The sequence below is a fragment of the Bombina bombina genome, chromosome 4 (genome assembly GCF_027579735.1).
Source record: "Bombina bombina isolate aBomBom1 chromosome 4, aBomBom1.pri, whole genome shotgun sequence".
NCBI classification, from domain to species: domain Eukaryota; kingdom Metazoa; phylum Chordata; class Amphibia; order Anura; family Bombinatoridae; genus Bombina; species Bombina bombina.
Genome location: NC_069502.1, coordinates 884,565,863 through 884,591,747, shown reverse-complemented (window position 1 = coordinate 884,591,747; position 25,885 = coordinate 884,565,863). Strand labels below are relative to the sequence as shown.

The window sequence follows — 25,885 nt, the reverse complement described above, 5'->3', positions numbered from 1 at the left end:
CAAAATCTTTAAAATAATGGGGGATTTTTATAAGCAAATGCAGCTATTTTCCAATAGAAAAATAAGGCTGAAGGGCCAATTTCTAATACATTTAATACTTGGTAGCTGTTATAACAAACTGCATAGGTAATGTTTTATCAATCAGATTACAATTTACTTATACTTGATTGAGGTATTATTGGCAAACTTCTCCTGTAATTCACCCTTCTAAAATATAAAAGTCACACTCCGCTTCAAGAACAGATGGTATATATTTGCATAAATATTGGTTAGGGAATATGTCAACAAATCTAAATTATGAGAAAAATAAAATCATAAAGCACGGAAAATATGACAGGCAAAATAATTTGTATAGCGTAAAATATATGTCTTTCTATCCGGCGCTGCAGAATTGTAGTATATGAAGATTTACTACTGTCATTTTATTGTGGCTGTAGTAGAAACATACAGTTTATAAAACAAACAAAGCTGAATTAACTGATTGCATGAACTTTTGTTTTTATAAAGCTTCTGTTAAAGGGACACTCAAGTCAAAATAAACTTTTATGAATCAGAAAGAGCATGCAGTTTTAAGACACTTTACAATTTACTTCCTTTATCAAATTTTGCACAGTCTTTTTATATTCATACTTTTGGGGGGACAAGATCCTACTGAGCATGTGTACAAGCTCACAGGGTATATGTATACTAGTCTCTGATTGGCTGATATTTGTCACATGATACAGTGGGCTGGAAAATGGGAGAAAAAAAATTGTAAACAATAAATAAAAATCTATTGCTTATTTGAAATTCAGAGTAAGTGATATTGCATTGTCTTTTTATTATGCACTTGTTAATTATGTGATTCTACTGCATTGAGTGCTCCTTTAAATTTAACATAGAAAACATAGAAAATGCACTAAGAAAGCCTTAAAGGGACACATTTTTTCTTTAATGATTCAGATATGACATACAATTTTAAACACATTTTTAATTTACTTCTATTATCAAATTTATGTCATTCTTTTGGTATACTTTCTTTAAAAAAAACAGTAATTAACTGCTAAGAGCTAGCTGAACAGACATTTATGTGCAGCCACCAATCAGCAGTTAGCACCCAGTAGTACATTACTGCTCCTGCGCCAACTTTGGTCTTCTTTTTAACAAAGGATACCAAGAGAACTAATCAAATTAAATATTAGAGGTAAAATGGAACGTTGTTTAAAATTATATGATCTGGGCGGAGTCAGGCCACGCTGGAAGATGGCCGCTAGTTAGAAGGGCTCCCATCTCCAGCGTCGACTAATCACTAATTCTGAGAGCAGGATTCCATTTTTTCTCTCCCCACTACCTCTTGTCAGTCTCCAGACATGCCCTGACTCAAGCGGTAATCACCCTACAACTGCAGCTTACCTACGAGCCCATTGAGGAACGGGGGTTTGTACCAGTGAGGAGGTGAAGGCCTGAAAATTTTGCGTACCGGATGGCTGGCTCGGAAAAACCAAAAACACTTGCCACTCTCTAAACCTACCTGCCGACACAGCCTGCAATCCCTCCGCTTACCCTGTAGTACTGGGATGTACCCGGTTCCCCTCGCATCATCACGCTAACGCTGGGACCACGTGGGTGCGGAAGAACTTTCTCACGCAGCGTCAACCGGCTTTGCAACCAGGTACATGCTAAGGCTGATCATAAACACACACAGCCTATGCCCATGCAAATAACCTCCATCTGCCTTCCCTTTTATAAAAGCATGCACCACTTTCAGTAAGCTGCCAGATTGGGAAGCGCATTGACAGCAATACACAGCACCCCTCCGTTCATTAACTCACTAGCTGATAAGCCTCAGTCATTGATTACAGCAAACATACTGGGCTTAAGAGGAAGCAGAAAAGACAGGGGAGAGGTGAACTCTATCAGCCATATTATAAAGCTGACAAGCAATAAAGTGTTTAAAACAGTGAAAGTGACAAAACGGTACAAAACTGCTATTTCACAATAACTCGCACTGACTTTTCACTCAGAAGTTTTTTTATAGTGTGATATCATCACATGTTGATAGGGAGAGGCACACACTCCTATTGGCTATTGTTTTTACTCTCACTCCACTGTGATAATATTCCTAAAATAAACTCATAGGGGATGCCTTGCAAGAAACAAAATAAGAGCGAAAAAGCATTAACCTCAAAGACACTGAACCAGTTTCTTAAACCTCGTGAGGCACCAGACACAGTGAGTGTTGCAGATCCTACTGTTACACAACCAGAAATGTCTAATACAGCTCAACCCAAAGACCCCATTACAAGCCCTTTTGTTACCAAGAATGACATTATGCACCTTTCATCAAAAGATGATATCAAAGTAGTACTACACGAAATGAGAACATTATTTGGGGATCTTAAAAAAGATCTGGGAGTGATGGACAAGAGAGTTTCTTCCCTTGAAGCAAATCAAAAAACCATCCAAGCAGTGATCCAATCCAATCCCTCTACCACTCAAAAGCAGGATAGAAAGATACAAGAGCTGTCTGATAAAATGGAGGATCTGGAGAATCGGTGCCGTCGAAACAACCTCAGGATTAGAGGTGTTTCCGAAACTATCCATCCTCCTGCAATCGAAGGATACCTCCGAGCCCTTTTTAGGGGGATAAAAGTCTGACAGCAGAGGAAATTCAAATAGAAAGAGCCCACAGAGCTCTAAGAGCCAAACCACCTCCTAAGGCTCCTCCACGTGACATAATTGTTAAATTTCTTAGGTTCAAAGATAGAGAAGATCTTTTACGCCGTGCAAGAGAAAAGAATACGATACTGCATGCAGGAGAAGAAATCCAATTATTTTCAGATTTATCTCCTATCACCTTACAGAAGAGGAGAGACCTCTCCCACATCACCTCTAATCTGAAAATCAACAAAGTGCAATACAGATGGGGATTCCCAGTCTCCCTAAGAGCAACACACTACAACAAATCAGCTGTTTTCCAACCGGGTTCAGACCCTAACATCTTCTTCAAAGAACTCTCCTTACCGTGGACAGAGGACAACGCCTCCTCCTCTCAAGACCATATGGCGGAGACACATGGCAGAGGGGCCCCTCTGCCTGGTGATGCACAGCCCTGAGCATACCTCTTTCTCGTCTTTCCACCAATCCTTTTTGGGAGGAACTTCTTTCTCTGATAACCTGGTTCACCATTGAACCTCATTCAGCTACATACTGGACCCACATGCCTACAGTATCATGGGACCAGATTCCAGGTGTCCAATTGGGTCCCAACCTGAGTTTATTGGGCCCTGACCACACAGAAGATGTATCCTTTTATAACGTTCATACCCTGTTATTCATTAAGGTTTATTAAGGTTTGAATTGCGGTTGTTAATTGCTGTGTTAATTACATGTTTTAATCAGTTTGGTGTGTTGAACCTACTACCAGACTTTACACATTATACCCTATTTTCTACACCATAACTGTATAGTTCTCCCTTCAGACGGACTCAGAACTTATATAAGCGATGGCCGCTTATAGATGTGTAAAGCCATTGACTATAGCAAATCATTATGTGATGTTTTTATGTGCTTTCTTACAGGTCTCTTATTAGCCTTTAAAATGTGACAATATGTATTATAATGGACCAAAGAGATACTTTCCTGATTTTGTATAATCTGTATATGTCATTTTGTGTTTCAAGTCTCATACCTATATATAGTGTCCAACAGGGTATTCTCCTCTCTCCTGACCCCCCTTCCTTACCTCTAACCTCTCTCCCTTGGCCTCTTACCCCTCCCATAAACCCCCCTCTTTATCTCTCATCATAAACAAAGGGAGGAGTTGGGCAGATCCACTACAACCTTCGAAAAACTATGTATTCAACTAACACCCCCTAGGCATCTAATCTCCAAGCTCTACAAAACACTAAACAGTCCAGACACCTTAGCCCTCCCATCATACACATACTCTTGGAGCTGTGAACTTGGTCAGGACATTGATGTAGAGACATGGTCTAGAGCCTTATGTTTATCCAAAAGGGCATCGGTGTCAGCCACAGTGCAAGAGATTCACCTGAAACTTTCTTGCCGCTGGTACCTGACCCCCTCCCGCCTTCGTAAAATATTCCCCGCACTAAATAGTACGTGCTGGAGAGGTTGCGGAGAGGAGGGCACCCTCCTCCACGTCTGGTGGTCTTGTACCAGATTGGAGGAATATTGGAGAGATACCTTTCTAGCTATCTCTGACATATTGTCAATTCATGTCTCCCCAAGTCCAAATGCCATCTTATTCCTCTCTTTGCCCAAACTGACAGGACTAGGCAAACTACCATTGCTGCTCATTATGATCACAGCAGCCAAAAAACTTATTCCTAAATATTGGAAATCCCAAACAGTACCTACAATAGATGAGTGGAGACTCATGGTAACTGAACTACTATGTCTTGAGAGATATCACTATCTCAAAACACATAAGCTGGATACTTATGAAATGATGAATGCAATATGGAATAAAACTATTTGAACCTATGAACACACTGCTTTAGCCTCGTCGGCAACCCGACATGTGACCCTTCCCCCGCCATTACCCTCCACCTCACCTTTCACCTTCCTTACCTTCCCCTCACCCTTCTCCCCCCCCCCTTTTTTTCCTCTCTCTTCTCTTTCTTCTTCTCTCTTCTTTCCCAATCTTTTCTTTCCTTCCACTTTTAGGAAGTCGTGTGATCTCTGACACAGGGATATATGAACTTCCTTTACAACAAAAAAGAACAAAACTGTCATGCCCTAAAGGGAACAGGAGCCTGTTTTATTCTTGCTGATATAATCTGACATGTCCCCTTTATCCTTTATCTACTCCAATATAGTTCGGAGATGGCATCACCTTCTTTTTCCCGCTTTGTTATAAAAAAGGAACAGAAAGATGTTATCTGTTGCATCGAAAGTTTATCATGTCGTTAACTTGTAGTTTAAGTGATGTATCGACTGTAACTGGTTTAATTATTGTCATCCTGAACTAATACTTAATAAAAATTATATTTAAAAAAAAATAAAAAATTATATGATCTATGTGAATCGAGAACGTTTAATTGGGAGTTTACTGTCCCTTTAAACCCCCAATAAGCTAAAAAAAACTAGATCCTAGATCCAATGCTAACATATTTAAAGGGCCACTAAACCCAAAATCTTTCTTTCATGCTTCAGGTAGAGAATACAAATTTAAGCAACATTACAATTTACTTCTATTATTTATTTTGCTTCATTTTTTAGATATCCTTAGTTGAAGAAAAAGCAATGCACATGGGTGAGCCAATCACACAAGGCCTCTATGTGCAGCAACCAATCAGCAGCTACTGAGCATATCTAGATATGCTTTTCAGCAAAGAATATCAAGAGAATAAAACAAATCAGATAATAGAAGTAAATTAGAAAGATGTTTAAAATTGCATTCTCTTTCTAAATCATGAAAGAAAAAATGTGGGTTTCATGTCCCTTTAAGGCCATATCATAAAAATCATCTTAGAGAACTAACATCTTTTGAATGTAGTACAAATATGTCTCTTGGTACAAATAAGGATTAAAGGTGCTGTACAATTTATTTAAAGGACCTTTATAGTGCAAAAATGATATGCTTTTATTATTTACAGCATGTTATATTAACACTAGCGACCCTACAATAATATGTGTTTAACCCCTTTTGTGTCTAGGAGCAGCTGAGCACAGTCCCAAGCGGGTACAGCTGGTAATCCAATAAGCAGTATTAGTCACCTGACCCAGCTGTGTGACTGCCGCTGCTGATTGGCTCAGTGACTGTATCTGCTCTAGCTGACTGCTACCTTGCAAGGTTAAACATATAGCATTGCATTGTATTGTTACCAGTGTTAAAGAATTAAATAGAGGCTTTAATTTTTGCACTATAATGCCCCTTTAACAAACAATTTAATTATATAAACTAAGCCTCCTATTTCCTTATTTAATGGGACAGTCTACTTCAAAATTGTTATTGTTTAAAAAGATAGATAACACATTTAATACCCATATTAATATACTTTATAACATTTAAACCTCTTAATTTCTGCCTGTTTCTAAGCCACTACAGACAGCCTCTTAATCACCTGATTTTTTATTAGCTTTTCACAACAAGACAAGGCTAGTTCATGTGTGACATATAGAAAACATTGTGCTCTCTCCCATGGAGTTGTGGCTGACACTGCTTTAATTGGCTAAAATGCAAGTCAATAGATAATAACTGAATAGCCATGTGATAAGGGGGCTGTCAGAAGAAGCTTAGATACAAGGTAATCACAAAGGTAAAAAGTATATTAATATAACCATATTGGCTGTGCAAGACTGGGGAATGGATAATAAAGGGATTATCTATCTTTTTTTAAACAATAAACATTTTGGAGTTGACTGTCCCTTTAATCTTATTCTATTATTTATAATCTTCAAGTTAATATTTCACTGTAGATGCAGCCGCCCCTTAGTTCAGGCTATTTATTATAGCCAATGTCATTCGGTATTATGGACAATCAGATGCATACTGCCCATGCATTAGTGAGTGAGTGTGTGCTTCTGTTAGCTGTAATACATGTGTAAACCTCTCACACACAGATAAGGCGTAGAATTCATAGGAAAGAAGGGTGTACAATAGGGTTTACAAATAATTGTAATTTAAAATCATACAAAAACAATAAATTAAATATAGAATTAAAAAAGTTGCTGTAAAGATTTAGACATCTATTTATCAAGCCGTCAACCGCAAAAACGCTGGAATTCCACAGCGTATTTGTGGCGAGCCTGATTCCCCTTAGTTATCAAAGCCTACAGACCGGCAAAAGTAGAATTTTGTGACATAACATACGATCCGCTGGACTCAGTCCGACACAGATCGATGCTTACGTCATTACAGATGTTCCGAATGCAAATTCGGCACAATCTGACTACTTTTGCTAGTTATCAAATTTCTACCAGGTACGCTCGGCACTATTCCGGCCCAGCGTACCTGGTTTTCAATCCGCTGCCCTGGAGGCGGCGGATGCCATAGGAATCAATGAGAGTCTGAAAGCAGCAAAGCTCATGTTCGCTGCTGCCCGATATCCCATTGATTCCTATGGTAACGTGTACACCTAACACCCAAACTTCTAACCCGAGTCTAAACACCCCTAATCTGCCCCCCTACATCGCCACCACCTACATTATACTTATTAACCCCTAATCTGCCCCCCTACACCGCCGCCACCTACATTATACTTATTAACCCCTAATCTCCCCCCCTACACCGCCACCACCTACTTTATACTTATTAACCCCTAATCTGCCGCCCCGCCACAGCTGCCACCTTCATTATACTTATTAACCCCTAATCTGCAGCCCCGACACTGCCGCCACCTACATAAAGTTATTAACCCCTAATCTGCCCCCCCTACACCACCGCCACCTATATTATACTTATTAACCCCTAATCTGCCACCCCCTACACCGCCGCCACTATATTAAATTTATTAACCCCGAAACCTAAGTCTAACCCTAACCTTAACACCCACTAACTTAAATATAATTTAAATAAATCTAAATAAATATTCTTAGCATTAAATAAATTATTCCTATTTAAAACTAAATACTTACCTATAAAATAAACCCTAAGCTAGCTACAATATAACTAATAGTTACATTGTAGCTATTTTAGGGTTTATTTTTATTTTACAGGCAAGTTTGTATTTATTTTAACTAGATACTATAGTTATTAAATAGTTATTAACTATTTAATAACTTCCTAGTTAAAATAAATACAAATATACCTGTAGAATAAAACCTAACCTAAGTTACAATTACACCTAACACTACACTATAATTAAATAAATTCCCTAAACTAAATACAATTAAATAAAATTATCTAAAGTACAAAAACAAACACTCAATTACAGAAAATAATAAATTACAAGATTTTTAAACTAATTACACCTAATCTAATCCCCCTAACAAAATAAAAAAAGCGCCCCAAAATAAAGAAGCCCTACCCTACACTAAATTACAAATAGCCCTTAAAAGGGCCTTTTGCGGGGGAATTGCCCCAAAGTAATCAGCTCTTTTACCTGTAAAAAAAATTACAACCCCCCCAACATTAAAACCCACCACCGACACAACCAACCCTACTCTAAAACCCACCCAATACCCCCTTAAAAAAAAACTAACACTAACCCCTTGAAGATCACCTTACCGTGAGAAGTCTTCACCCAACCGGGCCGAAGTCCTCAAGGAATCCGGCAGAAGTGGTCCTCCAGACGGCAGAAGTGGTCCTTCAGACGGGCAGAAGTCTTCATTCAGTCGGCATCTTCTATATTCATCCATCCGGCACGGAGCGGGTCCATCTTCTAGACATCCGACGCGGAGCATCCTCTTCTGACGTCTTCTTGTTGAATGAAGGTACCTTTAAGTTACATCATCCAAGATGGCGTCCCTTCAATTCCGATTGGCTGATAGAATTCTATCAGCCAATCAGAATTGAGGTAGAAAAAATCCTATTGGCTGATGCAATCAGCCAATAGAATTTAAGTTCAATCCTATTGGCTGATCCAATCAGCCAATAGGATTGAACTCGCATTCTATTGGCTGTTCCAATTAGCCAATAGAATGCGAGCTCAATCCTATTGACTGATTGGATCAGCTGATAAGATTGAACTTAAATCCTATTGGCTGATTGCATCAGCCAATAGGATTTTTTCTACCTTAATTCCGATTGGCTGATAGAATTCTATCAGCCAATCGGAATTGAAGGGACACCATCTTGGATGATGTCACTTAAAGGTACCTTCATTCAACAAGAAGACGTCGTCAGCAGAAGATGGACCCGCTCCACGCCGGATGGATGAAGATAGAAGATGCCGTCTGGATGAAGACTTCTGCCCGTCTGAAGGACCACTTCTGCCCATCTAAAGGACCACTTCTGCCGGATTCCTTGAGGACTTCGGCCCGGTTGGGTGAAGACTTCTCAAGGTAAGGTGATCTTCAAGGGGTTAGTGTTAGGTTTTTTTAAGGGGGTATTAGGTGGGTTTTAGAGTAGGGTTGGTTGTGTGGGTGGTGGGTTTTAATGTTGGGTGGGTTTGTAATTTTTTTTTACAGGTAAAAGAGCTGATTACTTTGGGGCAATGCCCCGCAAAAGGCCCTTTTTAGGGCTATTTCTAATTTAGTGTAGGGTAGGGCTTTTTTATTTTGGGTGGGCTTTTTTATTTTGTTAGGGGAATTAGGGATTAGGTGTAATTAGTTTAAAAATCTTGTAATTTGTTTATTATTTTCTGTAATTTAGTGGGGGGGTTTTTTGTACTTTAGATAATTTTATTTAATTGTATTTAGTTTAGGGAATTTATTTAATTATAGTGTAGTGTTAGTTGTAATTGTACAGGTATATTTGTATTTATTTTAACTAGGAAGTTATTAAATAGTTGATAACTATTTAATAACTATTGTACCTAGTTAAAATAAATACAAAGTTGCCTGTAAAATAAAAATAAACCTTAAGATAGCTACAATGTAACTATTAGTTATATTGTAGCTAGCTTAGGGTTTATTTTATAGGTAAGTATTTAGTTTTAAATAGGAATAATTTTTTTAATGCTAGGAATATTTATTTAGATTTATTTAAATAATATTTAAGTTAGTGGGTGTTAGGGTTAGGGTTAGACTTAGGTTTAGGGGTTAATAAATTTAATATAGTGGCGGCGGTGTAGGGGGGCAGATTAGGGGCTAATAAATATAATGTAGGTGGCGGCAGATTAGGGGTTAATAAGTATAATGTAGGGGGCGGCGGTGTAGGGGGCGGCAGATTAGGGGTTAATAAGTATAATGTAGGTACCGGCGGTGTAGGGGGCGGCAGATTAGGAGTTAATAAGTATAATGTAGGTGGCGGTGGGCTCCGTGAGTGGCGGTTTAGGGGTTAATACATTTATTAGAGTTGCGGTGGGCTCCAGGAGCGTTGGTATAGGGGTAAAACAGGATAGTATAGTGTGGGTGTTTAGTGACAGGGTACCAATAAAGCTGTGAAAAAGCCGAAGAGCAGTGACATTGATGAGTTAACAACAGTCCGCTGCTCATCGCCCCATACTTGGTGCGCGGCTCTTTGACAGCTTTTTTGGTAACTTTGGAGAATGTATTCAGGTTTGCAGCCGCAATGTTAGGCGATCTTAGGCGAGCGTATTGGTGCAGTCAAATGCAAGTAAGTTGACGGCTTGTCAAAAATCATAATAAAAGTAGAAATCATAATAAAACTCCAGTGCATATGCAAACAATGCTGTGAAATTAGTACTTATTTTACAATAAGGAAAACAATTAGATTTCAATTTTGTATCATGAGTTACCATGCATCTGCTAGCGGACTGAACATGGGCATGTTTTCTGCCAGGTCTGCTGTATTTTCTAAACATTTCCCCCTACAAATCTCACTGCTTTATCTTGCAAAATGAAAGGTGGCAAGATTGTGTCAAAATACTTTACACTGAGAGAAAAACAAATGCTATGAAAATAGAGGAAATTGTAAGAATATATTAATTGAAAACAGGGTAATATCATTTGTATTGGTTGTTGTAGTTTATTTTAAATGTGCGCCTTGTGCTAACTTTGCCCTACCTGGTGAAATTTCCCTTTCCGGCAAACTCCATTACTTTTTATGGCATATAAAACTCGCAGGGAGAGTTCCCTGATGGCAGCCACTGCAAGTATCAGCTTGAATTTTCACATCAGATCCATCGAATGCTACATAATCAGGCTCTTAGTCTTTTAAAAATGAATACATTTACCTTTGCAAATTCTTTTGAAATTGGTATTCTCCTGTGGGTGTCCAGGAATACGACACTGAAATCGATGCTGCCAAAACTCAGAAAACCAAGGATTTCGAAAATTATTGTCCAAACGTAGACTTAAAAAGTAGTCGTCAAATGATCTCACTTCTGCAGATTGCAGTTTTATAGTAATTCCTCCATTTGCTTCTGCTTCAAAACCTTCTATAACTTCATATCTGTCAGCCCAGCCATCACTAGAAAAAAAAAGAAAGAGAAAACAAATTAAAATTAATAATACAAGTTTTCTACTTTTCTTTATAAAATTAGATCATCAGCGAGAAGAACAATTATCTAAATATGAAAATATGCAAAATATTTTACTTGTGCTTAAGAAGTCTCATTTATTTTTTAAATCATCCAATTATCTTTCTCAACAGCATAAAATATTAATATAATATTAATAATAATAATACATTTAATTTTTTTCTTATGATTTTAATAACTGAAAGGTCTCCTATCTGAGGATCATATATGAAATTAAAATTAAAAAAAAAAGGGAGAAACACTTTCACTACAGGAATTGTTTTTAACCTTCCTTTATGTAATATTTTGTTGATAATATTTTTTTGTTTTTTTTTTGTTTATATAAATGAAACAGCATGTTTTATACTGCAAAGGCATTTTTATAAAGCAGTCATGTACAAAGGGGGCGTTATTAATCAGCCTTCTGTACTCAAAAAAATCTAAGTACGTTCATGATATAGTTTAATGTTTTTCTCCTCTTTTAGTTCTTCCTCTTATGTCTTGGATGAAAAGCATGTACCCACATATACTAGCCACTATTTGTTATAATAATTTGAACTTAAAGGGGCAGTAAACCTTAAAAAAAATGTTATATAATTCTGCACATAGTGCAGAATTATATAACATTACATTAGCCAAACGTTTTAAATCATAATATTGCCTTTTTATTTTTAAAAAATATCGCCGTTTTACAGACCCGCTCTCTGGGCTCTGCTGAGCGGGTCTGTTGTTTTTACTGAGCGCATCGGGCCAGCTGTATAGTCACAGCCCGGCCCGACCGCGCCATTAGACACAATGCAGCTCGCTCCCGCTGTCAGACAGAGCAGGAGCGAGCTGTATTGTGTCTAATGGCGCGGTCGGGCCGGGCTGTGACTATACAGCTGGCCCGATGTGCTCAGTAAAAACAACAGACCCGCTCAGCAGAGCCCAGAGAGCGGGTCTGTAAAACGGCGATATTTTTTAAAAATAAAAAGGCAATATTATGATTTAAAACGTTTGGCTAATGTAATGTTATATAATTCTGCACTATGTGCAGAATTATATAACATTTTTTTTAAGGTTTACTGACCCTTTAAAGAGAATTAAAGGGCCAGTCTAGTCAAAATTAAACTTTCATGATTCAAATAGGGCATGTAATTTTTTTTAATTTTTTTTTATTTTTATTCAATATCCAAATTATAACAACCAAATCAAATTACATGCAAGGATACATCATGCTTCCTGAACGCTGTTCATGATCAATACCTCAATAATCACGTTATTCTAAAGCCACAAGGGAAATTTCAATATTAAGTAAAATATATAACTTTGAACTTTCCTATATGGCAGTCTGATAGAAGATAAGAGAGTGGAGGGGGTCAGAGGTGACAGGGGAAAAAAAAAAAAAGAAACCAGAAAGAGATTTCCCTTTCCTTAGACAGAATTAACTGATAGGCTTATTACTTTTACCATATTCCTAATGACCATTTCTGAAAAAAATTACTGACATCACGATTATCCTGTAGTTTTGTGTTGTGTTGTTCCATTATACATTGTTTTTTCATACAATTTTTGATCTCTGTTATACTAGGTGTTGAGGATTCTTTCCATTTTTTAAATGAGATATCTGGTTGCTAAAATAGCCCCATTGATAATTTTAGGGCATGTAATTTTAAACAACTTTCCATTTTACCTTTGTCATCAAATTTGCATTGTTTTCTTGGTATTCTTAGTTGAAAGCTAAACCTGCTAATTTCTAAGTCCATTAAGGCCGCCTCTTATCTGATTGTATTTGAACGTTTTTCACAGGTAGAGGGTGTTAGTTCATGTGTGCCATATAGATAACATTGTGCTCACGCCCGGAAAGTTACCTATGAGAGGGCACTGATTGGCTAAATGCAAGTCTGTCAAAAGAACTGAAATAAGGGGGCAGTCTGCAGAGGCTTAGATACAAGATAATCACAGAGGTTATACATATGTTTGTGTGTAATTGAGACACACAGCCAGACCCAGTCGATACAGGCCAGAAGGTGTTTTTGGTGTTTTTGGAGTCCGGACGTCACCTGGTGGGATGTGGTGAATATATCCGGTTTACACTGCTGTTCCTCTTCGTCTGTTATATCCTATGTGCCCTTTTATTTTGTGAATCTTGTAAGTGCAGATTTTTCCTTGCGCTATATATTTATGTGGTTTTAATAAACTCACAAGTATTGCGGTCCTGACTCCTTCCTTTTTTTCACAGAGGTTAAAAGTGTATTAATATAACAGTATTGGTTATGCAAAACTGGGGAATGGGTAATAATGGGATTATCTATTTTTTTATATAGGGATTAGGTTTAATTTTTTTATTTTGGATAATTTTGTGTTATTTTATGTAATGTTAGACTTTTTTATTTTTTATAATCTTAGATTAATTGAATGTGTTTTTTTTTTAAGTAATGTTTTTATTTTAATTGTAATTTAGTGTTTTTTAATTTAGGTAATTGGGGTTAATTTAGGGGATGTTAAATTAGGGGGCTTAGTAATTAAATTAGTTCTTTGCGTTGTGGGGGTTTGGCAGATTTGGTTAACAGGTTAATTAGGGTACTTGCGTTATGGGGTTTGACAGTTTAGGGGTTATTTGTTTTATTAGGATTGTTGTGTGGGTTTGGTGGATTAGGGGTTAAAACATTTATTAGGCTTATTGCGATGTGGGTTAATGGCTGATTAGGGGTTAATACATTTATTAGGTTTATCGCATTGTGGGTTAATGGAGGATTAGGGGTTAATACATTACGTTTATTGTTATGTGTGTTAATGGCGAATTTGGGGTTAATACATTTATTACGTTTATTGCAATGTGGGGGTTGGCGGATTAGGGTTTAATATACTTTATTAGTTATTGAGGTGGGGGATTGCGGTTGACAAGTAGATAAATATTGTGCATGCGTTAGGTGTTAGTTACTATTTTAAGGGCGTTACGGTGCTCACATAGTCAGCACAAGGCTTGCTGCACCTGCCTATGTTGGGGGAGGTGAAAATTAAGTAAAATTTCTCCATTTTCGCCGCGTAAGTCCTTGCACTGAATATATCTTATGGGAGTAAAAATAGTGGCCGACAGGTGAAATATACGCGCCACATTTATATTCAGCGCCGTATATGTAATACCAAAACCACGTAAAACCGGCATTGCCGGCTTTTTTCGGCCGCCGCCACATATGTAATCTTTCCCTAGATTTTTCTTTGCATAAATGTTTTGTAGATGATCCATTTATATAGCCTATGCACTTTTTTATTTTATTTATTTTTTATAGTTTTCTTATATTTAAATAACATTGTGCTGATTTTCAGACTCCTAACCAAGCCCCAAAATTTAGGAGAATACTGATTTATACCTATCCCAGCTTGCTCCTGCTTGTGTAAAGAGTATTTTTATACGCAGAGGGAGGGGGGGGGGAAGTGTCTGCTTTTTTTGCTATTTAGGAGAATACTGATTTATACCTATCCCAGCTTGCTCCTGCTTGTGTAAAGAGTATTTTTATACGCAGAGGGAGGGGGGGGGGGGAGTGTCTGCTTTTTTTGCTATAGAACCACTTTTAGTGGGTGTTCCAGCTAACCTCATCAACAGTGCTAAACTGGGAGCTTCTAAGTAAGTTTTTAAACAGTTTTATACTGGATTTTTAGATCAGTATCTGTGCATATTATTCTTTATAGCAGTGTTTATTACATGCAGTTAAATGAAACATGGTGTATACTGTCCCTTTAAAAATAATACTCTAGCCAAGATTTTTGTAGTTATCTAAATATGGTATAACAAGTTCTCTCTCTTCAGTAAATCTTAGCTTCTTTGTAGTTGACATAATTATCATTAATCATTTATAAATGTTTGGATTGTTGTGACCTTGGTGTATTACGGTACATTAATTTACATTAAATTGTAATTACAACAACATGGTTAATTCTTCTGTTTTTAACTAAATACTGTTATAGATTTTTGTCTTTAACAAAAAGTTTCTGTCCTTCTAAACCATTTGTTATATTAAAAATGAGCAATGTTCCAATTACAGACAACACTGGGATTGATGCCTTTGTCTGAATATATTGAAGTCTGTTTACTACAATAGTCAACCCCATAAGGCTCAATTCCAGTCTGTCAGAAGAGCTTTTTGTCCAAAATCTAACAAATGCGTCCAAAAATTCCCATGGTGGAATAGATATTGCGCATGCGTTAGGTGTTAGTTACTATTTTAAGGGAGTTACGGTGCTCATATACTCAGCACAAGACTTGCTGCACCTGCCATTCGCCTAGATTTAGAATTCTGCGTTAGGGTTAAAATGCAGCGTTAAGGGGTCCTAACGCTGCTTTTTAACGTCCGCTGGTATTTAGAGTCAGGCAGGAAAGGGTCTACCGCTCACTTTCTTTCCGCGACTCGAGGTTACCGCAAATTCCCTTACGTCAATTGCGTATCCTATCTTTTCTATGGGATTTGCCTAACGCCGGTTTTACGAGTCTTGGAAGAAGTGAGCGGTACAGCCTCTACCGACAAGACTCCAACCGCAAAGAAAAGTCAGTAGTTAAGAGCTTTATGGGCTAACGCCGGAACATAAAGAACTGAACTAAAGTGCTATAAAGTACACTAACACCCATAAACTACCTATGAACCCCTAAACCAAGGCCCCCCCACATCGCAAACCCTATAATAACATTTTTTAACCCCTAATCTTCCGACCAGACAACGCTGCCACCTACATTATTCCTATGAACCCCTAATCTGCTGCCCCTAACATCGCCGACACCTATATTATATTTATTACACCCTAATCTGCCCCCCAATGTCGCCGCCACCTACATACACTTATTAACCCCTAATCTGCCAACCAGACATAAATGTATAATAAATGTATTAAACCGCCGCACTCCCGCCTCGCAAACACTATAATAAATTGTATTAACCCCTAATCTGCCCTCCCTAACACCGCCGCCACCTACCTACAATTATTAACCCCTAATCTGCCGCCCTCAACGCCGCCGCTACTATAATAAAGTTATTAACCCCTAAACCTAAGTCTAACCCTAACCCTAACACCCCCCTAAATTAAATATAATTTAAATTAAACAAACTAAATTTACTATAATTAAATAAAGTAATCCTATTTAAAACTAAATACTTACCTATAAAGTAAACCATAATACAGCTACAATATAACTAATAGTTACATTGTAGCTATTTTAGGATTTATATTTATTTTACAGGCAACTTTGTATTTATTTTAACTAGGTACAATAGCTATTAAATAGTTATTAACTATTTAATAGCTACCTAGTTAAAATAATTACAAAATTATCTGTAAAATAAATCCTAACCTAAGTTACAAATACACCTAACACTACACTATCATTAAACTAATTAAATAAATTAACTACAATTATCTAAACTAAAATACAATTAAATAAACTAAACTATAATACAAAAAACCCCCACTAAATTACAGAAAATAAAAAAAAAATACAAGAAGTTTAAAATAATTATGCCTAATCTAAGCCCCATAATAAAATAAAAAAGCCCCCCAAAATAATAAAATTCGCTACCCTATCCTAAATTACAAAGTAATCAGCTCTTTCACCAGCCCTTAAAAGGGCTTTTTGCGGGGCATTGACCCAAAGTAATCAGCTCTTTTACCTGTAAATAAAAATACAATACCCCCCCAACATTACAACCCACCACCCACATACCCCTACTCTAAAACCCACCAAAACCCCCCTTAAAAAAACCTAACACTATCCCCCTGAAGATCTCCCTACCTTGACTCGTCTTCACTCAGCCGAGCCGAATTCTTCATCCAAGCGGGGCAGAAGAGGTCCTCCATCTGGTTGAAGTCTTCATCCAAGCGGAATCTTCTATCTTCATCCATCCGGCGCGGAGCAGCAGCATCCTAAAGACATCCGACGCGGAACATCCATCCTGGCCGACGACTTCCCGACAAATGGCGGTTCCTTTAAATGACGTCATCCAAGATTTCGTCCCTCGAATTCCGATTGGCTGATAGGATTCTATCAGCCAATTGGAATTAAAGAAGGAAAAATCTGATTGGCTGATGCAATCAGCCAATCAGATTGAAGTTCAATCCGATTGGCTGATCCAATCAGCCAATCGGATTGACCTTGCATTCTATTGGCAAGGTCAATCCTTGTAATTTAAGATAGGGTAGGGAATTTTATTATTTTGGGGGGCTTTTTTATTTTATTAGGGGGCTTAGATTAGGTGTAATTATTTTAAACTTCTTGTAATTTTTTTTATTTTCTGTAATTTAGTGGGGGTTTTTTTTATTATAGTTTAGTTTATTTAATTGTATTTTAGGTTAGATAATTGTAGTTAATTTAATTAGTTTAATGATAGTGTAGTGTTAGGTGTATTTGTAACTTAGGTAAGGATTTATTTTGCAGGTAATTTTGTAATTATTTTAACTAGGTAGCTATTAAATAGTTAATAACTATTTAATAGCTATTGTACCTAGTTAAAATAAATACAAAGTTGCCTGTAAAATAAATTTAAATCCTAAAATAGCTACAATGTAACTATTAGTTATATTGTAGCTACAGGGAGTGCAGAATTATTAGGCAAGTTGTATTTTTGAGGATTAATTTTATTATTGAACAACAACCATGTTCTCAATGAACCCAAAAAACTCATTAAAATCAAAGCTGAATAGTTTTGGAAGTAGTTTTTAGTTTGTTTTTAGTTATAGCTATTTTAGGGGGATATCTATGTGTGCAGGTGACTATTACTGTGCATAATTATTAGGCAACTTAACAAAAAACAAATATATACCCATTTCAATTATTTATTTTTACCAGTGAAACCAATATAACATCTCAACATTCACAAATATACATTTCTGACATTCAAAAACAAAACAAAAACAAATCAGTGACCAATATAGCCACCTTTCTTTGCAAGGACACTCAAAAGCCTGCCATCCATGGATTCTGTCAGTGTGTTGATCTGTTCACCATCAACATTGCATGCAGCAGCAACCACAGCCTCCCAGACACTGTTCAGAGAGGTGTACTGTTTTCCCTCCTTGTAAATCTCACATTTGATGATGGACCACAGGTTCTCAATGGGGTTCAGATCAGATGAACAAGGAGGCCATGTCATTAGATTTTCTTCTTTTATACCCTTTCTTGCCAGCCACGCTGTGGAGTACTTGGACGCGTGTGATGGAGCATTGTCCTGCATGAAGATCATGTTTTTCTTGAAGGATGCAGACTTCTTCCTGTACCACTGATTGAAGAAGGTGTCTTCCAGAAACTGGCAGTAGGACTGGGAGTTGAGCTTGACTCCATCCTCAACCCGAAAAGGCCCCACAAGCTCATCTTTGATGATACGAGCCCAAACCAGTACTCCACCTCCACCTTGCTGGCGTCTGAGTCGGACTGGAGCTCTCTGAACTTTACCAATCCAGCCACGGGCCCATCCATCTGGCCCATCAAGACTCACTCTCATTTCATCAGTCCATAAAACCTTAGAAAAATCAGTCTTGAGATATTTCTTGGCCCAGTCTTGATGTTTCAGCTTGTGTGTCTTGTTCAGTGGTGGTCGTCTTTCAGCCTTTCTTACCTTGGCCATGTCTCTGAGTATTGCACACCTTGTGCTTTTGGGCACTCCAGTGATGTTGCAGCTCTGAAATATGGCCAAACTGGTGGCAAGTGGCATCTTGGCAGCTGCACGCTTGACTTTTCTCAGTTCATGGGCAGTTATTTTGCGCCTTGGTTTTTCCACACGCTTCTTGCGACCCTGTTGACTATTTTGAATGAAACGCTTGATTGTTCGATGATCACGCTTCAGAAGCTTTGCAATTTTAAGAGTGCTGCATCCCTCTGCAAGATATCTCACTATTTTTTACTTTTCTGAGCCTGTCAAGTCCTTCTTTTGACCCATTTTGCCAAGCGAAAGGAAGTTGCCTAATAATTATGCACACCTGATATAGGGTGTTGATGTCATTAGACCACACCCCTTCTCATTACAGAGATGCACATCACCTAACATGCTTAATTGGTAGTAGGCTTTCGAGCCTATACAGCTTGGAGTAAGACAACATGCATAAAGAGGATGATGTGGTCAAAATACTCATTTGCCTAATAATTCTGCACTCCCTGTATATTATGGTTTTATTTTATAGGTAAGTATTTAGTTTTAAATAGGAACAATTTATTTAATTATAGTAAATTTATTTTGTTTTTTTAAAATTATATTTAATTTAGGGGGATGTTAGGGTTAGGGTTAGACTTAGGTTTAGGGGTTAATAAATGTATTATAGTAGTGGCGACGTTGGGGGCAGGAGATTAGGGGTTAATAATTGTAGGTAGGTGACAGCGATGTTAAGGAGGGCAGATTAGGGGTAATACAATTTATTATAGTGTTTGCGAGGTGGGAGTGCGGCGGTTTAGGGGTTAATACATTTATTATAGTGTCGGCGATGTCCGGTCGGCAGATTAGGGGTTAATAAGTGTAGGTAGGTGGCGGCGACATTGGGGGGGGCAGATTAGGGGTTAATAAATATAATATAGGTGTCAGCGATGTTAGGGACAGCAGATTAGGGGTTCATAGCTATAATGTAGGTGGCGGCGGTGTCTGGAGCGGCAGATTAGTGGTTAATAATATAATGCAGGTGTCGGCGATGTCAGGGGCGGCAGATTAGGGATTAATAAATAAGATTAGGGGTGTTTAGACTCAGGGTTCATGTTAGGGTGTTAGGTGTAGACTTAGAGAGTGTTTCCCCATAGGAAACAATGGGACTGCGTTAGGAGCGGAACGCTGCTTTTTTGCAGGTGTTAGGTTTTTTTCAGCCAGCTCAGCCCCATTGTTTCCTATGGGGATATCATGCACGAGCACGTTTTTCCAGTTTACCGCTACCGTAAAAAACGCTGGTATTGAGGGTTGAAGAGGAGCTAAATAATGCTCAACACTCCCTTTTCTGAGGCTAACGCAGCCATTCAGACAACTCGTAATACCAACATTGTCTTAAGGGTGAGCTGGAAAAAAAAGGCTCGTTAGCACCTCGGGTCTTTACCGACAAAACTCTAAATCTAGGAGTATGTGGGAAAAATGTGTGAAAATGAAGTAAAATTTCTCCATTTTCGCCATGTAAGTCCTTGAGCTGAATATGTGATACCGATTTGCGACGCGGTTCTATGTTATCTTATGTGAGTAAAAATAGTGGCCGACAGGTGAAATATATGCGCCACATTTATATTCAGCACCGTATATGTAATACCAAAACCACATAAAACCGGCGTTGCCGGCTTTTTTCAGGCGATGCTGCATATGTAATCTTGCCCTAGATTTTTCTTTGCATAAATGTTTTGTAAATGATCCATTTATATACCCTATGCACTTTTTTATTTATTGTTTATAGTTTTCTTATTTTTAAATAACCTTGTGCTGATTTTCAGACTCCTAACCAAGCCCCAAAATTTAGGAGAATACTGATTTATACCTACCCCAGCTTGCTCCTGTTTGTGTAAAGAGTCTTTTTATACGCAGAGGGAGGGGGGGGGGGAGTGTCTGCTTTTTTTGCTATAGAACATTATATATATAATATTTTTTTAACAGTGCTAAACTAGGAGCTTCTAAGTAACTTTTTAAACAGTTTTATACTGGATTTTTAGATCAGTATCTGTACATAGTATTCTTTATAGTAGTGTTTATTACATGAAGTTAAATGAAACATGGCGTATACTGTCCCTTTAAAAGTAATACTTTAGCCAACATTTTTGTAGTTATCTAAATATGGTATAACAAGTTCTCTCTCTTCAGTAAATCTTAGCTTCTTTGTAGTTGACATAATTATCATTAATCATTTATAAATGTTTGGATTGTTGTGACCTTGGTGTATTACAGTACATTTATTTTCATTAAATTGTAATTACAACAATATGGTTAATTCTTCAGTTTTTATCTAAATACTGTTATAGATTTTTGTCTTTAACAAAAAGTTTCTGTCCTTCTAAACCATTTGTTATATTAAAAATGAGCAATGTTCCAATTACAGACAACACTGGGATTGATGCCTTTGTCTGAATATATTGAAGTCTGTTTAGTACAATAGTCAACCCCATAAGGCTCAATTCCAGTCTGCCAGAAGAGCTTTTGTCCAAAATCTAAAAATGCGTCCAAATATTCCCATTGTGGATTGGACACAAAATGAGAGTGCACATCAAGACAATTACTATGGGAAAACTTAACAGATAGATATCCACAGAACACACCAATAAAAAGAGGAAGAGCGGAAGTAGAGGAAAGGGGAAAAGAAAAATGATGAGGAACAGATGGTAAAGCTTAATATTGGTAAAGGCATTTTTAATATAAGACTTTCTTTTGCTCCAACAACTAGTCTTAACAAATTTGAAACCCACATACATATAACACAGGTAACACAAGTATTGTTCATACAAACCTAAAACCCAAATCTAAATTTTATCCAACCCAAGAAAAAGGTAGCAATTTAGAAATATTTGAATCTAAGGTATTAAAAGACCTGGAAAAAGTTAAAATTCCAGCTGGAAACAGATTCAACTTAGGGAAGAAAGAAAAAGAGTCTCTAGAAAAATTACAAAATAAAGAAATTATTATTAAACCAGCTGACAAGGGGATAGTTGGATATGGCAACATACCTTACAGAAGCATATAGACTATTAGAAGATGAGATCACATATATGACTAAAAAAAACAACAACAAATATGACTTTATGAAAATACTTAAGCTATTGTTAGAGGAGGCAAAGGATGCAGGAATACTTAGTAAAGAATTTGATTATCTTTCCCCTAAATATCCAAAAGTTCCCATATTTTATTACCTACCAAAAATCCACAAAGACATTAGGAACCCATAAATTTGGGAATAGAGTTTATTACAACAAATCTATCCGAATATGTGGATACATTTTTACAAATATATGTTAAAGAACTCCCATTTATCTTCCACAAGTGTATTTAGGACACTACAAGAAATAAAATGGGACAAGATTGGCTCCTAGTGTCATGTGATGTAACAGCATTGTATACTAATATCTCCCACACTTAAGGTACAAAAGCAATTAAATATTATCTAGATAGGGATGAAACAATGAGCCAGGAACAAAGGGATTTTATCATCAACAGTGTAGATTTTATTTTGAACCATAATTACTTCTCCTTTGATAATAAATACTTCATTCAGAAAAAGGGTACAGCCATGGGGACTTGATTTGCCCATAGAGGGTAAGAGGATATGAAAGCAGCTTAATTGAAGAAGCAGTAAACAGAGCAAGAGAGACCAATAGAGAGGACCTTATTAAACCCAAAAGAAAAGACACAGAAATAGAAGGAGAAGCCATAAATACCCCATTTGTAACCATTTATAATAAAGATCATAAGATTGTTAATAAAATATTAAGGAAAAACTGGCACCTAATTAAGGGAGATCCTATTATAGGTACTAAAATCAATCCATACCCTAGAGGGGTCTATAGGAAAGCACCCAATCTAAAAAACTTATTGGCCCTGAGTGGATATAAAATCAAAAATAAAAATGATAAAATATTGATCAACCAAGACTTGTATGGTAATAGACTTTGTGTTTTTTTCCCATGCTGCTCTTGTAAAGCCTGTCAAAGGGGAACCAAATTGAAGGAGTTCAAAGTAATACAAACAGTGTTCATGCAAAAAGCAATATTTGGGGAAGACAACATGGACACTCAGAGAGAGGATAAGGGAACATCAGTATTGTATCAGGAAAGGAAACTTTGATGCCTATATCTATAAGCCCTTTCGTGAGGTACATAAAAATAAGAGTAAAGATTTCACATTTCGGGCAGTTTGTAAGGTACAAAAAGATTAGAGATTAGGTAATTTTAAAGAAAACCTATTATATAAAGAAGCTGAATTAATATACAGATCTAAAACTTTTCAACCAGGGGGGCTGAATTCAGAGATTGATGTTAGTCCATTTTTATAAAAGAAGATTCTTATAGTCTGAATTATTTCCATAAAATCCCAAATACAAATGTTGGTATAGAATATGACACAACTCACAAATAATGAAATGAATATATGAGAAATACAAAGTGGAACTAAATCAGCATACAAAAAAGTAAAGTAAAATATTGTAATGTATTTTATCATTCTCTCTCTACTCCTCTGGCTTTTCTAAAATACTGAAAGGTATACCAACCACTCCTAAATGTAAGAACCTTCATACTATTTGTGAAATGATGTATTATATATGGATATAGATTATGACTGCTATAGATGATCTAAACCACAGAGTAATCCATCTTAAAAAACAATATCACCTTAAAAGACAGATATCAATCGAAATGTGACATCACAAAACAATTAACCAATAAAATTGAACACTCTCAAATAAAACACAGCATAACAGACACAGCATTTAGATCTTGATAAAGTCTATATAGCGAAATGCACTGATCTGATAGGAGCTGTGTACCGCTATAAGGATTACAAATAATCTGAAGATTTTGGTTCCCATTTTTAAAATTTTCCTCCAGCAGGCTGAGCGCCAATCAGACCACAAGAAAATACATCACGTGATCGGTTTAATGGACGCGAGGAGAATGCTGAAGTAAATCGGAAGTGAACAAGCTAGCTGTGAGAATTGCTACGTTCAGTGAATTTGATCGACAGCTAACCCTAAAGCATGAGGAGCCTTTGAGTATCAATGATTATCTTGTGGATCACCTATTTGGATATTGGAACTTGCTATTTGCACACTAATCACATAACACTGCGGACATATAACAGGAGACTTTTCCCAATAACAGGAGACTTTTCCTATCAGTATATGTGATCAGTCACTAAATATCAGTAGGTGGATATCTGTAAGAACGGAGCATATGCTTTAATAGTTAATGCATGTTTTTAGGTTTGCATGCTACATTATAGATTTGAGTCCAATAATTGATTTTATCTTGTTGTGATTAGATATATTTTTAACGGTAACGGACTGCAGATGATTTTGGGAAAAATCCCATATCTGTTTTTATAACTTAAATAAATTATTATTTTATACGGTTTATTTGCATTGAAATATTTATACAATCTCTTTTTAGGGGATATCTTTTAGCGCCTTCTTATACCTGCAAAACTTGGATTGAACACAAAAGTCATACAGCCAGATTACGAGTTTTGCGTTAGGAGCTATGCGGTGCTAACGAGCAGTTTTTTCTCACCGCTCACTTACCTACAGCGCTGGTATTACAGGTTTTTCTAAACCCGGCGTTAAAAGGCAAGAAGTGAGCATTGAGCAAAATTGTGCTCCATACCACACTCCAATACCAGTGCTGCTTAAGTCAGCAGTGAGCTGGTCGTACGTGCTCATGCACGATTTCCCCATAGACATCAATGGGGAGAACCGGCTGAGAAAAAGTCTAACACCTGCAAAAAAGCAGTGTAAAACTCAGTAACGCAGCCCCATTGATTCCTATGGGGAAATACATTTTATGTTTACACCTAACACCCTAACATGAACCCCGAGTCTAAACACCCCTAATCTTACACTTATTAACCCCTAATCTGCTGCCCCTGACATTGCCGACACCTACATTATTCTTATTAACCCCTAATCTGCCGCTCCGGACACCGCCGCCACCTACATTATAGTTATTAACCCTAATCTGCTGCCCCCAACATCGCCAACACCTACATTATATTTATTAACCCCTAATCTGCCACCCCCAATGTTGAACCAAACTACCTACATTTATTAACCCCTAATCTGCCGCCCCCAAAGTCGCTGCTACTATATTAAATGTATTAACCCCTAAACCTAAGTCTAACCCTAACACCCCCTAATTGAAATATAATTAAAATAAATCTAAATAAAATTTCTAGCATTAACTAAATTATTCCTATTTAAAACTAAATACTTACCTATAAAATAAACCCTAAGATAGCCACAATATAACTAATAGTTACATTGTAGCTAGCTTAGGGTTTATTTTTATTTTACAGGCAAGTTTGTATTTATTTTAACTAGGTAGAATAGTTACTAAATAGTTATTAACTATTTAATAACTACCTAGCTAAAATAAATACAAATTTATCTGTAAAATAAAACCTAACTTAAGTTACACTAACACCTATCACTACACTACAATTAAATAAATTACCTAAATTAAATACAATTAAATAAATTAACTAAATTAAATACAATTAAAAAATTAACTAAATTAAATACAATCAAATCAATTAAATTAGCTAAATCACAACCCCCCACACTAAATTACAGAAAATAAAAAACAAATTACAGATCTTTAAACTAATTACACCTAATCTAATAGTCCTATCAACATAAAAACAAAAAAAGGCCATTGGTAGTTTATTGTAGGCTAGGTTTTTTTTTTTTTTTGGGTGGGCTTTTTTATTTTGATAGGGCTATTAGATTAGGTGTAAAAAATTATTTTGAATAATTTCGTTTGTTATTTTTGTTAATTTAGTGGTTTTTTTTTGGTTATTTAGTACTTTGTAATAATGTTTAATTGTATATTTAAATAATTTTAGTAGTGTTAGGTTTTTTTAATATGTAATTTAGTTTATTTAATTGGTAATTTAGTATAATATTTATGGTAGGTTAATTTATGGTTTAAAATTAGTTTATTTTAATTCTACAGGTAAGGTTTAATTTATATTAAGATAGGGATATTGTAATATTAATTTAAAGCTAAGGGGTTGTTAAGTTTAGGGGTTAATAGCTTAATTTAGTTTTTGGTGATGTGGGGGGCTGATGGTTTAGGGGTTAATAGGTTTAGTTAGTACAGTACCCTTGTGTTCGATATCATTATCTGCAGATTACTGAATATCCACTGGAGGTCAGTCTTCTGGGTGACTGCT

The 25,885-nt window shown here is 36.6% G+C and overlaps 1 protein-coding gene across 1 annotated transcript in view; it reads right to left on the bottom strand.

Annotated features, from left to right (window-relative positions):
• Window positions 1-25,885, bottom strand: part of GRM1 (glutamate metabotropic receptor 1) — a 1,025,343-nt gene that overhangs the window by 168,152 nt on the left and 831,306 nt on the right. The window contains exon 8 of the mRNA XM_053712490.1: window positions 10,749-10,984. Coding sequence (XP_053568465.1) covers window positions 10,749-10,984 — 236 coding nt within the window. The remainder of the gene's footprint in view (window positions 1-10,748; window positions 10,985-25,885) is intronic.